This window comes from Enhydra lutris, unplaced genomic scaffold (genome assembly GCF_002288905.1).
Source record: "Enhydra lutris kenyoni isolate GAN:26980312 unplaced genomic scaffold, ASM228890v2 scaffoldscaffold90, whole genome shotgun sequence".
Taxonomy (NCBI): Eukaryota; Metazoa; Chordata; class Mammalia; order Carnivora; family Mustelidae; genus Enhydra; species Enhydra lutris.
The window spans coordinates 2557047-2573060 of NW_019154174.1; the positions used below are offsets into that span (position 1 = coordinate 2557047).

General features: G+C 45.0%; 1 protein-coding gene across 2 annotated transcripts in view; it reads left to right on the top strand.

Annotated features, from left to right (window-relative positions):
- Positions 1-3044: 3044 nt before the first annotated feature.
- The window catches only part of LOC111162303 (leucine carboxyl methyltransferase 1), a 51007-nt gene continuing 38037 nt past the window's right edge, over positions 3045-16014 (top strand). The window contains exons 1-2 of one of the 2 annotated variants that reach the window (XM_022526630.1): positions 3045-3405; positions 15574-15665. In XM_022526630.1, the coding sequence (XP_022382338.1) occupies positions 3173-3405; positions 15574-15665 (325 nt within the window). In that variant the 5' untranslated portion in view covers positions 3045-3172. The remainder of the gene's footprint in view (positions 3406-15573; positions 15666-16014) is intronic. The other variant, XM_022526629.1, reaches the window with a different exon arrangement.

Below are 16014 nucleotides of genomic sequence, written 5' to 3' on the forward strand. Positions count from 1 at the left end.
GACAGTTCACAGCACTGTTAGTCCCAGGAGGGCTTTGTACTGAAGGAGGTAACACACCAAACCTGCAGCACCCTAGGTCTCCTGGGAGGCTAACTGGCTTTCTTAGCATTATTTTAGGGTTTTTTCGCCATAGTCTATTGAGGCAGGAACCAGCGTGATCCACAGCGAGGACAGAGTCGGTAACTTCATCCCAACGATATTCAGATGGAGGGAAGTCCAGGGGCGCACAGATGGCCCAGTTGCTTGAGCATATGACTGTTCATTTTGGCTCAGGTCATGATCTGAGGGTCACAAGATCAAGTCCCATGTTGGGCTCCACACTCAGTGTGGATTTTCCCTGAGAATCTTTCCCCCTCCCTCTGGCCCTCCCCCGTCACATGCATGACGTCAATCTCTTAAAGAAAGAATACAATTAGAAAAAAAAAGGAGGGAAATCAAAAGTAGTAATAATAATTTGTGGAAGGCCTCACTCTGTGCTAGATCCTGTGCTGACTGCCGTGGATCTATTTTTCATTTAATCCTTACATCCCAAAGGCCAGTTACCATTCTTTTCCCCATTCCAAAGAGAGGACTGGGGCAGAAAGGGATCTGTCCATGATTCATGCAAGGAATCCCTATGCTACCAATAACATGACTTTCTGACAAGGTTTAAGAATTTAACACACCACAGTGAAGGTGCAGATCACGAAATCAAGGAACTTGAAGGACAGAGCCCTGCAAAATGGTTTCGAACATTAACTTGTGGATTCTCCCAATCTTCTTGCATGTGGTTCCAATGAAGGAAAGCCCAGTGCCAAAAAAGCTGTCATGAAACGCATCCACATGGCAGACATACCTGGTCTTTATAGCCCGGGACCTATCCCAGAAGATTCTGACTCAGTGAGTCTAGAGGAGGATCTCAGAATCCTCCTCTTTTTTCTTTAAAAAGCCCCACAGGCTCTGCTGATGTGCCCTTTGGCCTGGTTACGACTACCTTGGAGTCTCTGCAATTCCAAACCCAAACTTCCCGAACTACAATGTGTAGCTAGCTGTCTGCAGACAGAGCGGGGCATTGGAAACTGAGGCAGAGAGGAACAGAGGAATTGTAAAAACCTTCCTACAGAGAGTCACGGAAAGGCAAGCTCTACTTACACTACTTCTCTCTCCTTTGGCTGTATCTGAGTTACTCCACAGTTGATGCACTTTTTGTTAAGTAACCAAGTTTGCACAAACTGTTACCAACAGATATTAAAGCCACATTAACAACTTATCAAGAAACATAATTGTAATATGCTACTGAAAAGTATTTTCTTTCTCTCTGATCATTTCAATGGCACATCAGATTCCCTTAGCAAATAACAGTCAATAAGAGAAAAATTATTTCTGATTCAACAGTGCTACACATGTGGTCAACAGCACCTACAAACTGGAGAAGAAATGAAGTTGGGTCGAAGCCATTTAAATTCACATATATCACCACACACTGTCCCCAAGTCTTCAAAACTTCTGTATTTATCCATTTATTGAATCAACCACTACTAATACCTATTACACGTCATACGTGGCTCTAAGTCTTTTATTAATGTTAAATACCATTTCATCTTTACAGTCAGCTATGAAGTAGCATTATTATCATCCCCATTTCTCCCATCAGGAAACTGAGATCAAGAGTGCTTCAGTAACACAGCTCTTAAGCAGCGAAGCTAAGATCAGCTTGGCACTGGACTCCATGGTTTAAATCACTATGTTAAGTCTCCAAGTACCTACAGAAAGTAAAAGTCTTCACCCCAAACCTTGGTTTTCCCCACCCTACAGTCCTCACGTGGCTCCAGCCTCAAGGACAGTCAATTCTTTTAACAGTTCACATTCCTGTCCTGTTCTAATGGAACACCCTCCCACATCTACCATTTGTCTTAGACTTCCGGTCTCCGCTGAAACATTATTTCCAAATTACAAACTCAAACACACCCTGTATTTCTCAGCACTTAAGGAAAAACTGTAACTATGTATTTTACGGGTAATTATTTGCTTCCTGTCTTGTCCAAACAGGTGGTCAGAACTATTGATCATGTGTTCCCAATCACCACCCACTACCACCCAAAAGGAAGGGCCCACCACAAAGGGCCCCACTACAACCCTGAGAATATAGACTCCGGGGGCCTCCACGCAAGAACTCTGGAAATTACTGGCTCTGTGCACCAATATTACCCGGTCCTGGGACCGCACTCCCTCCGAACCACCCCCAACCCGCCTTGATTGGCCTGATCTCAAGTTCACGGTGGGGATTCTGACAACCCCCAGTGGAATGTAATCTACACAAGAGGGAGAACCCGAACGTTTCCCCCATCAACACGACACTTCCTCCCTTCACGCCGGTCTTCCACCAAGTCCTTAGCCCCAAGAAGGCCGACACCCCGTCTGCCTGGTTCGGCCAGCATTCCCAATCCCGCTATCCCCAAGCCCGGGCCACAGCACAGGTGAGATAATTAGCCGCTCCATAAACGAAGCCCCGCTCCGGGCTCTTCACGGCTGCGACAGGAGGGGTGCACGAGGTGACGGCTACCTTTTGGCGAAGGAGCCTGTTCCTGAGACACACGCCCGCCTCCCACCGAGGCCCCCGCTCCCAGAGGACGCCGGCCCCTGAGCCCGCGCGCCCCGCAGGTACCTCTGAGCAAAGAAGCATCTCCACAAGCGCCGCGCACTCCCTCGTCGTCGCTATCGAGGAGAAAAGCAGGAAGTGAAAGACGCCGTCCTCAGGCCACTATCCTTGCACGCGGGGGTTCCGGGATGCTGATGCTGTGCCCCGCCGACAGAAGGAAGCGGGCTCCACAAATACCGAGGGGAACCGCCAGCCTCCGAGACGCAGGTGAGAATGGCTGGCTCCGCGGACTCAGTGACGTCGCTTACGTCAGCTACGCTAATAACCTTCCCGCTCATTGGCGCGTCTGCCCAGTCGCTGATTGGACAATTTCCCCTTCGCCTGAGCGAGCTTCCGTGTTGTGTGGGTGGGAACGAAAGAATTATCCAGTGACCTGAATGCCGGGCCGAAGAGGTTTAAAAAAACAAAAACAAAAACAAACAAAAAAACAAACAAACAAAAAAAAAAACGGGCCAATAAGCGTCTGGATCGACGCGCCAATGACCAAGAAGTTTTCTGGAATCTGACGTGAGTGACGTCATTGAGCCGCGCCAGATGAGAGCGGTGGAACCCAGCCCATTTCTCCAGTCTTATCGGCGTTTGGCTTGTTCCCTCCGCGTCTGTGGACCTCCGCTTCCATGTCCCCGGTGGACACAGCATCCCGGAACCTCCACGCCCATGGCCACTAGCTTGAGGACGCCCGCTTTCCCCTCATGTTCTTCTGCCTCGACAGACACAGACGACGAGGGAGTGCGCGGCACTTGTGAAGATGCTTCTATGTGCAAGAGGTACCTGCGGGGCGCGGGGTCAGAGGCCGGTGTTCCTCTCGGGGTTGGGGCCTCGGGGGAGGCGGGCCTGTGTCTCAGGAACACGCTCGTTCGCCCAAAGGTAGCTGTCACCTCGCGCGCCCCTGGTTTCCAACCTTTGAAGAGCCCGGAGCGGGGGCTTCATTTATGGAGCTGTTAATCATCTACCTGTGCTGTGCGCGGGGCCTGGGGATAGCGGGACTGGGATGCGGCCCGAACCAGGCAGACGGGGTGTCGGCCTTCTTGGGGCTAAGGTCTTGGTGGAAGACCGACGTCAAACGAGTAAGTGTCGTGTTGACGGGGAAGAAGTTCGGGTTCTCCCTCTTGAGTAGATTACATTTCACTGGGGGTTGTCAGGATCCCCATTGTGCACCTGACATCAGGCCAGTCATGGCCGAGGGGTCGGAGGGAGTGCGGGCCCAGGACCGGGTAATATTGGTGCACAGAGCCAGTAGTTTCCAGAGCTCATGGATGAAAGTCCCCGGAGTCTACATTCTCAGGGGTGTAGTGGGGGCAGCGTTGTGAGGACAGATGTGTGTAACATATTGGCAAGGACGAGGCTGGAGTGTAGTTTGTTCAGCAGAAATTGTTGAGAGTGTACTTTGTGGTGGGCCCTTCCTTTTGGGTGGGTGGTGAGTATTCAGTGATTGAGAACACATGGTAATTAGGACTGAGGTGTCTGAGGTACTCACTCCCGTTTGGACAACACAGGAAGCAAATAATTACCCGTGAAATGCGTCGTTACCCTTTGCTTTGAGTGCATAGAAGGACCGCCGTGCATTAGAGTTTGTGATTTAGGGAATGATGTTTAACCGGAGAACAGAGGGCTAAGAACAAAACAAAGAGGGGCCGGGCCGGGGGCGGGGGGGGGGGGGGGGGCGGGGGTTTCAGTTGGGGAAGGGAAGGAGTGTGCACTGTTAAGGGAATTGAGGGAATGTTCTTGGAATTGGGGCCAGGTGGGGATTGTAGGGTTGGGAAAACCAAGGTTTGGTGTTAAGACTTGCAGGTTTTGTAGGTGCTTGGAGACTAAGGATAGTGATTTAAAACGTGGAGTCCAGAGCCAAGCTGATCCTAGCGCTGCCACTTAGGAGCTGTGTTACTAAAGCAGTCTTCCTCTCAGTTTCCTGATCTATGAAATGGGGATGATAATAATCCCACTTCATAGATGATTGTAAAGATGAAATAGTATTTAACATTAATAAAACACTTGGAGCTATGTCTGTCGTGTAGTAGATGTTAGTGGTGTTTGATTCAAGAAATAAATACATAGATAAGTACTGAAGACTTTAGGTTATCTGTGGTGTATTTTTGAACTGAAATGGCTTCGACCCAACTTCATTTCTTCTCCAGTTTGTAGGTGCTGTTGACCACATGTGTAGCACTGTTGAATCAGAAATAAGTGCATCCACAGTGTGGTTGTACTTATGTGATGATATTTCTGTTCATCATTTGGGTGGCTCTTCGGGCTGTGATGAACATTTTTGCATGTGTGTTTGAATTTCCCAGTGAGATGGATTTCAGGGAGGAAGCTTCTACAAAATGGTCCTCAAAAGGTTATGTCAGTTTCTGTTCTCACCCATTGTAAATGAGATGTTCTCACAGGATCACCTTAGTCTCTTAAATTGTCGGCTGGCGGGTAGAAAAAGATTTCTTTGTATTTTGAGAGAGGGGGAGAATGGGGAAGGGGCAGAAAGAGAGGGAGAAAGAGAATCTGTCCCTGCTGAGTACAGAGCCTATGTAGGGCCAGATCCCACAACCCTGAGACCATGACCTGAGCCAAACTCAAGAGTCAGATGTTTACCCTGTTGAGCCACCCAGGTGCCCCTTAAGTTTATATTTTTATAATCAGTAGTAAGGCTGAGTATTTTTAGTTGGTCTCTGTCACTGATAGTTTCTTATATGAACCCTCTCTCCTTAGCATTTTCCCACTGGGTTGTCTTTTGGGTTATTTATGTTTTTATTATTGACATGTTTTTTTTTTTATTTTGGGTTTTTTTTTTCCTGAAGATTTTATTTATTTATTTGACAGAGAGAGAGCACATGGACACAAGCAAGAGGAGTGACTGAGAGAGAGAGAGAGAGAGAGAGAGGACAAGTAGGCAGAGTGACATGCAGAGGGAGAGGGAGAAGGAGGCTTCCCCAGAGCAGGGAGCCCAAAGTAAGGCTGGATCCCAGGACCATGGGATCATGACCTGAGCCAAAGACTGAGCCACCCAGGTGCCCCTTTTATTGATATGTAAGAACTTTGTAGATGTAGGATGGTGGTCCTTTGCCTCTGTACTTGGTACAATATTTTGTCCCAAACTGTTTCTTGTCTTTGAGTTTCGCTTGTACCAAACATTTCATGATACATTTGTTTAAAATAACGTATAATGTATCATTAGCCCCAGGGTACAGGTCTGTGAATTGTCAGGTTTACACACTTCACAGCACTCACCATAGCACATACCCTCCCCAATGTCCATAACCCAACCACCCTCTCCCTAACCCCCTCCCCCTGGCCCTCCTCAGTTTGTTTTGTGACATTCAGAGTCTCTTATGGGTTGTCTCCCTCCCGATCCCATCTTGTTTCATTTATTCTTTTCCTACCCCCCAAACCCCCCATGTTACCTTTCGATTTCCTCATATCAGGGAGATCATATGATGTCTTTCTCCGATTGACTTATTTCGCTAAGCGTAATACCCTCTAGTTCCATCCATGTCGTCGCAAATGGCAAGATTTCATTTCTTTTGATGGCTGCATACTATTCCATTGTATATATGTACCACATCTTCCTAATCTATTCATCTGTTGATGGACATCTAGGTTCTTTCCATAGTTTGGCTATTGTGGACATTGCTGCTATAAACATTCAGGTGCACATGCCCCTTCGGATCACTATCATGATACCTTTCATTCCGAATGTTTATATTGCCAAATCTGAAAGTTTAACTTCATGGCTTGTGGTTTTTAGATGATGCTTTAAAAGACCTTTTTCAACCAGTACTACATTTTCTTTTGGCACTTTTATGGTTTTGGCTGCTATTGCTTAGACCATTTTATCTATCCTTATTATTTTGTATGATATAAAGTAGCTGTTTTTGTCCCTACACCATCTAGTGATGGTCTATAACCCCCATGGGTTTGAAACATCACTTACATACCAAATTCTTACATATATTTTAACACAGCCATGTGTATATCCTTCTTCACTTCCAGTTGGACTTGCTTTTTTCATTTTGATGCCTAAACCTTTTGACTTGTGATGTAACTTAGTTGTGAATTGATTGAGAGGTCCCATAGCTTGCTTCCCAGAGTAAGAATAGGTTTGTGCCAGGGAACTGTTTTGTTAGTTCATTTGAGCCACTGTACTCCAGGAGGGGAGAAAAGAAAGGGACCCTGACAAAAGGCACTTGTCTAATTCTGTTAGAGCAGTAGCTTTTCAGGAAACCCTATCGTGTAAACTTCAACATACATGTCACTGGCCAGAACTAGGCATGTGGCCCTACCCCTAGCTGTAGGAACATGTGGGAGGGGAGAATTTCTCACAGGACAGATTGGTACCTTGTAAAAATTGAGGTCCTCTTACTAAGGAAGTACAGGCAGGTGGATATTGAAAGGGGAACTTGGAGGGTCAGCCACATCTCTCATCTTTTGTTTTTTTTTTTCCTCCTTTAGAATTTCCGCAGGTAGGGGTGCCTGGGTGACGTAGTCAGGTTGAGCGTGTGAGTCTTGATCTCAGCTTAGGTCAGAATCTCAGGGTTGTGAGTTCAAATCCCATGTTGCTTTCCATGTGGGCACGTGGCCTTCTTAAGAGAAAAAAAAGAAAATAAGAATTTCCCCAGGTATTGTAAGAGACAGAAGGGGAGGGGAAAGAAGAAAGAGACTGGAGGTGGGAGAGCAGGGGAGAGGAGATAATGTATAAAAGAAAATGCTCAGTCTTCAGTGTTCAGTTTGATGAGCTTTAAGAAATGTACACAGTCGGCTCTTGAACAACATGGATTTGAATTGCATGAGTCCACTTATATGCGCGTGAGTATTGACGTCAGCTCAGATTTTCCGGTATACGTAGTACAGTAATGCAAATGTATTTTCTTCATGATTTTCTGAGTATTTTCTTTAGCGTATTTTAGTGAGGGAATACAATGTATAATACGTATACCGTACAAAAGACCTTTAATCAACTGTTTCTATTACCGGTAGTGCTTCTGCTCCACAGTAGGCAAGTAGTAGTGAAATTTGGGGGGGAGATGGAATTTACATGCCGATTTTTGACTGCATGGGAATGGATACCCCTAGCCACTGTGTTGTTGAAGGGTCAACTGTGTATCTGTGTCCCAGCCCCAAAGACAAGACATAAAGTGTATCTGAAGCTCCAAAAGTTACCCTCGTAGCTCTTTGTAGTTAGTCTCCTTACCGCCGCTGGTCATGTTCTGATTTCAGGATCTATGGTAGGTTAAATTTGCCCGGTCTTGAACAACGTGTGAATGCAATCTTGTCATATGTAATTCCTTTGTCTTCTTTCACTCCGCGCGTTCTTTGAGATTTATCTATGTTGTGTGCACTTACCAAAGATAAAGAAAGCCTGATCCTGGTTAAAGTGAAGAGACGGGACTTTAATCAATAATAACTGTAGCAATCAGAAAGAGAGTCCCGCGTGAATGAAACTCCACCTCGATTTGTAAGAAGGCATTTTGAGGAGAGAATGAAGAAGTAAGGCCAGGGACAAATAAGGTCAGAGAAGTAACACATTGCAAAAAGTAGAATAGGTATTGGTCCATATGAAACCACTTGTATTTGCTCACTGGGAGACAAGGGCCTGACTTTTCAGTGTTGATTGAACAAACAGTAGATGCCTTGAGTTTCCTCAGGCAGGCTCTAAGGGGGACTGGTGTTGTCACAGGGTTGGGACCTGGTGCTGTTAGAAACTATGTTAACGTTTGTTCGAGTTTGTATATGATGAGCCAGGCTTGAGAAGAGGGCTCAGAGCAGTCTGGCTAGAGTTTGGTCAAGGAAAGAGTCTTCGTCAGTGTAAAGTAGTTTCCTCCTTTGTATGTAGTGCACATATACCACGATTCGTTCATCTGTCCATCTGATGATTAGACATTTCGTTGTATCCAAGTTTTTGGTCATTGTGAATAGGCTACAATAAACATTCTTACAGAAGTCTTAAATTTCTCCTGAAATTGTTAGTGGGGTGGGGCGCCTGGGTGGCTCAGTGGGTTAAGCCTCTGCCTTCGGCTCAGGTCATGATCTCAGGGTCCTGGGATGGAGCCCTGCATGGGGCTCTGTCCTCAGCAGGGAGTCTGCTCCCCACCCCCTGCCTGCCTCTCTGTCTGCTTATGATCTCTCTCTCTCTCTCTGTCCAATAAGTAAATAAATAAATAAAAATTGTTAAAAAAAAAAAAAAGAAAAAATTGTTAATGGGATTGCTTAGTCACAGGGTGGGGATATATTGAAGTACTAGCCTAGTTCCAAAGTGGTTGATCAGTTTACACTTCCCACCAGCAATCTAGTGACACTCCAGTTGCTCAGCATCCTCGTTAACATTCTGTGTTGTCTGAGGATGAAGTAGTGTGGTCATGAATGATCTTAGGTGCCTTTTCATGTGTTTATTGGGCATTCCCACATCTCTTGTGAACTGTTCATGTCTTTTGGCCATTTTTGTTGTTAATGTTTTTGGCTTTGACTTACTGGAGTTTGTTATATATTCTGGACAGGAATTCTTTGTCAGGTAGATGCATTGTAAATCTATACGGATAGGAAAATGAAAATTTAAAATATTTTACAGGAGCATCTAAGACATCAACTTGTTGGGGTGACTGGGTGGCTCAGTCGTTGAAGCATCTGAGTTTTGATTTCATCTCGGGCGTGGAACTCAAGGTCGTAAGTTCAAGCCCCTTTTTGGGCTCCATGCTGGGTGTGCAGCCTACATACAAAACAAAAAACAAAAAAATAAGGAAACTAGATAGGAATGAATCCCATGGAAGACAAGAAACACCTTTATACAGAAAAGTATAAAACATTGTTGAGAGGAATTCACGAAGACCGGAATAATTGGGAGATATGCTTTGTTCATGCATCAGAGGATTTGATGTTGTCGAGATTTCTGTCTTTCACAGCTTGATTCTTGCAAACAGTGCAGTCCCCGTCAAAATCCTGGCCTTTTTTTTTTTTTTTTCCTTTGAAGAAATGAAGAAGTTGATTCTGAAATGTGTATGGAGAGACGAAGGGTCTGGAGTAGCCAAAAAATTCAAAAAAGAACATAGTTGAAGAACTTACACTGCGTATTCTTGCTGAATTTTAAGACTGACAGTAAAGTCACAGTTATCAAAGTCTTTGGCGTAAAGTTAAATCAGTTTAACAGAATCGAGTCCAAAAATAGAGCAAGCACAGCGAGTGTTGTCAATTGATTTTTGCCCAGAGTATTAAGTCAGTTAAGTGGGGGAAAGGGAAGTCTTTTTAAAGAATAATTCTGCACGATACTCAGGCGGAAACAATACGGACCTTGACCCCTCCCTGATTCTGAGCACACACCTTAATTTGGGATGGATTATAAAAACTATAAAAACTAACTATAAAAACTAAAACCAGGGGCACCTGGGTGAGCCAGTCTCTTAAGAGTCCAGCTTTTGATTTTGGACTCAGGTCGTGATACCAGGGTCACGAGATCAAGGCCAGTGTCATGCCCTGTGTCGGGCTCCATGCTCAGCAGGGTGTCTGCTTGAGATTCTTTCCCTGTACCCTGCCCCCTATGTGTGCTCTCTCCCCCCTCAAATAAATATTTAAAAAGAAAAAAAGCTAGAACCAGAAGGCATTTGCATGAAAACATGGGAGAATATCTTGACAACCTTGAGGTAGGTAAATCTTTCATATACAGAACACCGGAAACACTCATTACAACAGAAAAATAGATACACTAAGAAAATTAACAGGCATGACAGACTGGGAGAATATATTCAGAATACATGTTCTTAAATGTTTAATTTTTTCTGAAGTATGGTAGCGTTATTCATATCCATGGCACCCCAGTATTCTATCCTATGCTAACTTTTTTTTTTATCGTTTGTTTAAGTCAGATATGCGACACTGTACCCCGGGAAGTCTCTGATCGGCTTCTCCTTCTTATTCACTCTGTCGAAAATGTTGATTCCTTTTCAGTGAGGTCTTGCCCAGACTATTCAGGGACTCCTTGCAACAGAGAAAGTCGATCTTAGATCCTATTAATCCTTGTGAAGTAGTTGGCTGTTAGGTGAAGCTGGAAGACAATACCAGTAGCTTCCTTTGAGAGGAGATGATAGCTTATGGGTCTTAGTTAATTGAGGCCCACTGTTGTTTTTTGGTTTTTAAAATTATTTATTTATTTATTTATTTATTTATTTATTTAAGAGAGTGAGAGCGAGCGGAGGGGAGTGCAGAGGGAGAGGAGGAAGCAGACTCTGCGCTGAGTGTGGAGCCTGAATGCAGGGCTCTGTCTCACGACCCTGAGATCTTGACCTGAGCCGAATCAAGAGTCACACTTAAATGCCTGAGCCACCCAGGTGTGCCTGTTTTTCATGTGTTTTGTTTTGTTTTGTTTTCCTTATATGATTAAACACTTAAGGCCTTGCGCATCTGCTAAGGAAAGCAACAGAGCTCATAAGAAGGGAAACAGACTCAGAGTCTGTGCAGGTGCAAAGTCTACTTCCCTTAAGACTTTGCTTCCTGCCTCCCATTTATAACCAAGAATAAAACCAATGGGAAATAGAAACCAAAAAATGAGACTTGTCCATGCAAAAGAACAAAGATAAAATTAAAAATGAGAGGTAGAGCAATATCTTACAGGCCAATATGCAGCATGCAGTTAAAATTGCAAACTCGAAAACTGATGCTAAGAGTATTGGATTGATTTTTGTAGTTGCAGGTATAAATATCGTAGGTACATGTTTATGTACATACATTGCTTATAAATACACATGTACACACATGCATACACACAGACATCATTTCAGCAACTGAAGTGTTGGGGGAGGAATCACAGTCCAAGTGGGTAAATTGGTTTGAAAGGCAATAGAATTAAGTTTCATCCAAGGTTGCACAGCTTGAGGAAACGACTTTGACCTCTGTCTGTAAAGCGGTGCCTTCCACATAGGGGGCTTCTGAGGATGGTATGGGTTCCTATTTGTCCAGCATGTGGAATAATGCCTGCGTTGTAGCCAGCACTCATGAGTGCTGATTAGAAGTGAAATGAAGGAGCCCCTGCCTCGACCCTCACTGGCTGAGAGAGCGAGGAGGGCCCCTTCTCCTTCCCTCAGATGAAGAAATACCGGTGAAGGGCAGGATAGTCCTACCAATAGGGGAACGTCAGGCAGCACTGCTTGAATGGACAGGTGGCTGGAGCGGATCAGTGCTTCCCACGGGACGTATGTGAGATGACTTTAGGTGGCACCCAGATAGATGTTTTATGTTTTAGAAGGTATTTATTACAGGGTGTGTTAGAAGAAAATATTACGTAGAGAGTGAGTTGTCTTAAAGGAATGTTAAATGGAGCAGGTGGTTTGGAACGTCATGAACATTTTAAAAGCAATAGTTGATTCAATGAAGACTGAGAAAGGTCTTTCTAAATCTGAGATTTTTGGTTCTTTCGGATTTATTTATTTATTTAAACTTTTTAAGAGAAAAAGAGAGAACCTGTGAGAGGTTGTAGGGAGGGGAGGGAAGGAGAAGTCATGGAGCAGGCTCCATGCCCAGTCTGGAGCCAGACGTGGGACTCAGTGTCAAGACTCTGAGATCACAACCTGAGCCACAACCAGGAGTTGGTAGGCCAACAGTCTGTGCCACCTAGGCACCCCTAATTCATTCTTCTTGTGTCCTGCAGTCACTGGCACATCGTGTTAGAGTTGTCATTATCTTTGCATGTGGATGTGGTCAGTCTTCCTTGTGGTTTGGCTGGACAACTGCACCTGTAGCCCCTGGCTGGTTCAGTCCACGTACCATTTATGGGCCATTTGAAGAAGGAGCACAAATCCTGATTGCTATTCGAGAACCATCCATTGATACCTTCTGATGAGATCAAGAAAGACTCAGTAACACAGCCTGCATCTGGTGGCTCCGGAGCATGGGAAAAAAATCTCAGATTTTTTTGCGATGATAGCCATCTGTTGAGAAAGACAGCCTTGCCAGTGCCCTTGGCAGCGTGAAGGTCAATGTTGTGTGGAAAGGGGAGGCTTAACCAACTCTTATCAATCATGTTGGAAAGGAAAAGACTTAAATCAACTGAAAGGGAGGATTTAACCAACTCTTACCAATCATCTGAAGCCTTTCATTCTTTTCAAATAAGTCTAAAACAGCTTTTTCATAAGCAGAAAACTAAAATTCAAGCAATAAGAAAAATATTAACAAGCTGGTAGTGTTTCTTTTTTCAGTCTTAACAACTGATGGTGTCTTAGAATGAAATGTAGCATATGGGTAGTGTAGAAAAATTTTTAAAAAATTAAAACACACACACACGAGATATCTCTGAGGCTTCTCCTGTTTCTCTGCTGTTCTTCAGCCTCCCTGCCTACCTTCTGCTACTGGAACATCCAAGGCACTTCCTGCCCAGAGCATTTCTATCTGATACTCGTCCCGTCCAGAGTGCCTTTTGCACAGCTTTCTCCAATTCTATGGGACTCTATGCAGCCTTCCCCTTTTCAGAGAGGCCTGCCCTTTGACCTTGTCTGATGCAGGTCCTTCATCCCCCATGCTGTTGTCCTTCATCTGGCATAAGCTCTTACTTCTCTTTGTCTGTGTCTCTTTCCAGGGTTCCCCGCTGTATCCCCAATGCCTCGTACTTTGCAGACCTCAACAAGTATTGCTTGTCTGGATCAATAGTGTTAGCTGAGGGCGAATACAGAAGCTGCTCCGTGTCATCCAGGAGAGGGCAGTAGGAAGTCCAGGGAGGGGCTCCTAGAGGAAGGCAGCTTGGTCAGCTTTTCAGCAGGTAGAGCTGCTCAGTGGTGGAGCGGGCGCTTTCTTTGTAGGGCGTGCTCAGGCGGTGGCTTGGTGTTGTTGAAGGGTTCTTGCCCTGGATGTCAGGGTTGACCGGTCATTGGGAAGGCCCCTTCCAACCTGACATCCATGTTTGAGGACTATTCTCACTGGTCTATGGGTCTTTCTCAACTGCAGATATGGCTCTTATCACTAGAGGGCACTAGATGATGCCTTTGAGGACAGTGCTCTTCAAACCACCAACAGTGAGAACACCATTTTTTCTCTTTTAATTATTGAAGTATGGTTGATCTGTACAACATTATGTCAGTTTCAGGTGTGCAGCATAGTGATTTGACCCATCTATACGTTACTTAGCGCTCACTACGATTACAAATAGTCACCGTCTGTCACAGTACAGTGTTATTCCAATATTACTGACGATATTCCTAACATACTTTTCATCTTTGTGAGTTATTTATATAAGCGGAAATATGTACCTCTTATTTGCCATCACCAGTTTCGCTCCCCCCCACTTTCCCTCTAGCAATCTCCAGTTTGCTTTGTGTATTGAAGAGTCTCTTTTGTTTTGTTTGGTTGGAGAAGAGATTTTTCATGGCACTTATACCCCAAACCCATATTGCAACGACAGCTTCACAAAACAATCTTTAACTCTTAATGCATGCTGATACTTTCTGTTTAACTCTTGTCGTCTGCATTTTCTAAGCCGGGGATTCGCAGACTATTACATTGATTTTATGACATGGGTGGGTCACAATCCATTGTTTGAAAAGCACTGTTTCAGACAACGAAGTATGTTCACCCTTGTAAAACTCTGTGGGTCAGTTTGCCTTGACAGTCTGGGCTTGTAGGTAATTGTGTCCCTTCGTGCGTACTTGGTGTGTGTCTGTGTTGAGTTGCTGCCTTGTGTAGCCGAAGGTACATGCTTCCTGTGGGTATTTGCTGCAGTGGGCACATAGTCATCTGTGGGAGACTGGTGGGGACATGTACAGGATTAGCACAGACCATAGTCAGGGCAAGAGTAACCCTTGTCAGTGTATATGATGAGAACATATGATGTCTATCTGCTTCTGGGAACTCAGAACCTAGGTGGGTGAAAACATACACACACACACACCCTACCCCTTTCATCTTACTCATCAAATGAATAGAAACGAGATAATGTGCTCAGGATAGCACTTAGGATATTTGAGGCTGTATGTAACAGAAGGCCATTTGTTTATTTGATAGAGTATTGGGCAGATGGAGAGACTGAGAGAGAATCCTGAAGCAGATTCTCCACTGAGGATGGAATCTGATGCTGGGCTCGATGCCAGGACCCCAAGACATGACTTGAGCCAAAACCAAGAGTTGGCCACTCAACTGGCTGAGCCACCCAGGAGCCCCTCCATTTAGTTTCAGTGATAAAGACATTTATTAATTCCCAGATATCCATTGAGGGCAAGGGCCAAAATGGCTTCACATGGCCTTAGGGATCCAGGCTCCTTCCATTACTTCTTGTTTTCCTAAGGCTGGTTCCTTACAGTTGGCAGAAGACCTCCACTGGTAAGCTGGGCTTTAGCTCCTGGTTTAGAACACTAAACCCTTGGTTCCTTGTAATATAGACCGGGGAGCGTTTAGGCTACCATAGCATTTTCCAGGTTGTGTAGACCAGAGTTCAGGCTGCTGCACCAGTTTCTAGGTTGTAGCTGTTGTGTTTATTGGTTCCTGGTTTTCCCACTATGACCTGCCTGAGAGATGTGGAAGGACTGGTACCTAATACAGAGCTGGGGGAAAGGCTTAAGTAGTCATTTGTGAGTTTTAGGAAACAATCTTGGATCTCCTTTCCTATGGACACAGAACTTGTGGTTGAGCAGAGTTGTCTGACTGGCTCTTGCCAGTGAGTTTGCTGAGGGAATAAATGGTGGCAGGTCTTCTAGGTGAGGTATGAGGTGAGGTGCTGTGCTCTGTAGGGTCCTGGGAAACGAGTTAGGTACATGAGCAAAGAGAGAGAAGAAATGGCCGCTGGGGAGGGGTGGGGCGATGAGGGGCTGTGTGTGTGAGCACCAAGACAGATGGCTGAGTCTGCTGAGGTTTGTAATGGAGCACGAAATGTTCCCGTGTTGGTCTTTGGAGGTAGTTGATTGTCCTTGACCTGGTTCCTGAGAACTGGGCCAGAACCTACTGACCTCGACTCACCTGCCTCCTTTCCTCCCTTCTAGGTTTGCAGTAAGCCTTGGTTACTGGCATGATCCATACATTCAGCACTTTGTAAGACTGTCTAAGGAAAGGAAGGCCCCCGAAATTAACAGAGGCAAGTGACCCCCTCCCTCCCAACATCCCCTCATCAGCCCAGAGGCCTGAGGTTTTAGGGATTCATTCTTCAAAATCGAGGGTTCCAGGGTTCACTCTCTCCAGGGGCATATGAAAGTGCTCATTTCCCAACATCCTCACCAACACCGTGTATTAGGAACCTTTTCATTGATTCGTGAAAATCTGATTCATGAAAAATGGTATCTTAAGTAGTTTTATTTTATATTCCTCTTATTTTAGGAGTGAAGTTGAAAATCATTTTTATATGTCTCAGGCCATTTACATTATCTTTTACTGTGAACTCTCTGTTCAAGTAAGGAATTACTTTCTTGGCCTTCTTAAAGTGACAG